The 2827-nt window shown below is 46.4% G+C and overlaps 1 protein-coding gene across 1 annotated transcript; it reads right to left on the bottom strand.

Annotated features, from left to right (window-relative positions):
- Positions 1–2524, bottom strand: LOC113010545 (relaxin-3 receptor 1-like). Its single transcript, XM_026149649.2, has 3 exons — positions 2183–2524; positions 1069–1512; positions 1–974 (listed from the first exon to the last, which is right to left on the bottom strand). Exons 1-3 carry the CDS (start codon positions 2375–2377, stop codon positions 363–365), a joined length of 1251 nt encoding a protein of 416 aa, XP_026005434.1. The 5' UTR covers positions 2378–2524; the 3' UTR covers positions 1–362.
- Between the last annotated feature and the right edge of the window lie 303 nt (positions 2525–2827).

Here is a 2827-nt window from a genome sequence, read left to right as displayed (position 1 = left end):
TTGAACAGAGTGGCCTTATGCCTTACTTAAACACTTTATTTCTTCTTTTAATATGTCACGCATGACACCAAAGAAATATGGCATACAGAGTTGAATTACAAAGCAAACATTCAACATTTGGCAGAATATTCGTAGTGGCTTTCTTGCTAACATTTAGATGATGTGCGTTCTATTTATGAGGCTACAATCAGCGGCCATTTAGCCTAGCTTAGCACAAAGACTGGGGAGAGATGGAAACAGCTAGACTGGTTTAGCACAGAAAGTGACCAAATTCACCTTCCAGCACCCCTGAAGCACACACAATCAAAATACATTTAACTGTGTTTGCAAAAATGTCAGGCTATTCTCTTGCTCTGAATAAATCACATATTAATGTCTTTATGTATCATAACCATGCTGGGCGGTGCTTCCTCCACTCTCCTTCCCCTCAGGGACAGAGAGAAAACATGCTGCACTGCATGAGAAATTCTCAGGAGAAGCTCCTTTAGGCCAGTTCTGTACTCTTTTCTGATCAGGCAGTAAAGCACTGGGTTCAGACAGCTGTTAGCATGAGCCAGGCACACAGTCAGGGGGAACGCATAGGCCTGGGTGTTGTAGAAGGCTTTGCTGAAGGGCACCAAGTCAAATTTGATCAGCACCCCCCACAAGGTGAGGGCCTGGTTGGGCAGCCAGCAGATGAAAAAGGAGAGAACTACGATAGTGACGGAGCGGGTCACTTTGGATCGGCGGCGGTGGCGGCCTCTCTCACACTCAGATTTCTCAGTGGCACTCCCGGTTACCATGCTGCACACAATGCGCCGGCTCAGGATAAACCTCAGCAGGAGGAGGTAGCACACAGAGATGATAATAAGGGGAACCACAAAACCCAGAAGGACCTTCTGTGTTTGATAGAGTCCCAGCAGGACTTGGGGGTCCCAGTGACCGGAGTCGGAGTCAGAGAAGCGAACCAAGCAGAGCTCGTCATCTGCAGAAACCTGGAAACATAAATAGGGAGATCAGAGGATCCTTATCCAAAACACAGAGCATGCACTGTAGGCAGACTAGTTGTTGAGTACTGATTCAACAAACCTGGACAGTGGTGGAGTAGAAAGCATGAGGCAGTGTGGCCACCAGAGACACCACCCAAATGGCTGAGCTGGCCCACTTGGCCCGAGCGGTGGCGCTCCTTGGGCTCTCCATCTTCAGAGCAGTAACCAGGGAGCGGTAGCGTGTCACGCTCATGGCGGTGAGAAAGAAGACACTGGCGTACATGTTCATGGTGGTGACCGAGCTCACGATCTTGCACATGACCTGCCCAAAGGGCCAGCGGAAGTCCAGCAGCGTGTCCACGGCCCAGAAGGGCAAGGTGAGGACGAACTGGAGGTCTGTGAGAGCCAAGCTCATCACAAAGCAGTCAATGGAGGAGTGGTGGTATCCACGGCGACGGGAGTGAAGCAAGAAGAGTGCCAGGAGGTTACCCACGAGCCCCAGAACACATACAACCAGATAAACCAGGGCAATGACAACTCGTACCTGTCACACACACACACACACACACACACATACATGTTTTGTGCTTGAAGGGTGTTTTCAGTAAACATAACTGAAAACAAAAATCTGAGACTTTTCCAACCTGATAATTTAAAGCTTCTGGGAGTAAAAAACGTGGAAGTGTATTCAACCTGCATTCTTTCTAATGTTCTAATGCCTGGTCTATGGGGGGAAAGTCACACCCTCGGCAAAGCTTTTCTATTGAGTCTATTTTTTGTCTCAAATGCTAGTTTTAAGATCACTATATGCAAATAATATTTATTTTATAATTATTTCAAGTCCAAAAAGATGACAAAGCAGATTATTCTTTAGGGTGGGTGTCCTTTCAAAAAGCTCAGATGACACTTTGTGAAAACATTGGGCTCCAGACTTACCAAACCAATGAGTGGCATGGTGGCAGTGTCATCTTTTATATACAGGTTATGCTACAGAGTGCTGCAATAATAAATGGTAAGATATTTTAAGCTGAAACATATTCTGAAGATGTGGGACTTGTTTAAAAAAATGGTATAACCTTTAATGTCAGAATAAAAAAACAACATTATCTCCAAGATTCATGCACAATTACCGTTTCATTTTTTATTAATCTGATCCAACTGGACTTGTAGAAAAAAAACAAAAAACAAACAAACAAGAAGGTAAGCAAACCTACTGCCAGATTGGCGCTGTCTCCGTGCAGATCCAACGAGGACTCCTGAGAGAGTATGTGAAGCCAGCAGTTTAATGAGAGGTTAAAAGAGGAGGCTGCACCCGTAGGGCTGACCAGTTCGGAGATTTTGCGCTCATCCTCTTCCCCTCCGCACAGCCCTGTCAGAGCTCCAGAGGAGCTGCTGTTGTCGACCTGCATGACTCGGCTGCAGGCGGGGAAGGGAAAAGAGGGCGAGCTACTTCGCAAAACTATCCACTTCTTCTACCGGGATAACTTCGAGATCGCAGGTGCGCAGGTGCGGCTTCAAAAATCCCCATCTCTTTCTCCTCATGCATTCAGTATTAAAAGAGATCAGAGCTCCAAAATGCGCGTTTCTTCTTCTTTTGCTTGAATCTTTTGTTTGTTTGTGGTTTCCAGTCGGAAATGTCTGAGATATTGAAAAAACAAAAGAAAGAGCTGATTAATCCGCATCCACCTACTTTGGCGCGTTCAGGTCGAAGTCTGACATGAAGCAGTTGCCTCTTCTGTCAGCATCCTCGCACTGGAGGCTTTTATACTCGCCCAGCTTCTCGTTTCACCGCATGATGGCGCTCTGTCGGTGCACACACGGACTCCCCAGTGTTGATATATTATTGTCGTTATTAAAGC

The sequence above is a fragment of the Astatotilapia calliptera genome, chromosome 18, assembly GCF_964374335.1.
Source record: "Astatotilapia calliptera chromosome 18, fAstCal68.1, whole genome shotgun sequence".
Taxonomy (NCBI): domain Eukaryota; kingdom Metazoa; phylum Chordata; class Actinopteri; order Cichliformes; family Cichlidae; genus Astatotilapia; species Astatotilapia calliptera.
The sequence above is the reverse complement of the archived record's forward strand: the minus strand, read 5'-3'. Positions and strand labels throughout refer to the sequence as shown.

Excerpts from the sequence above, each read along its gene's own strand:
- LOC113010545 (XM_026149649.2), bottom strand. The coding sequence starts at position 2,377 with ATGCAGGTCGACAACAGCAGCTCCTCTGGAGCTCTGACAGGGCTGTGC. Across the intron at positions 1,513-2,182 it reads GAGACAGCGCCAATCTGGCA|GTACGAGTTGTCATTGCCCT; the intron begins GTAGGTTTGCTT and ends TGTGTGTGACAG. Across the intron at positions 975-1,068 it reads TCTACTCCACCACTGTCCAG|GTTTCTGCAGATGACGAGCT; the intron begins GTTTGTTGAATC and ends TTATGTTTCCAG.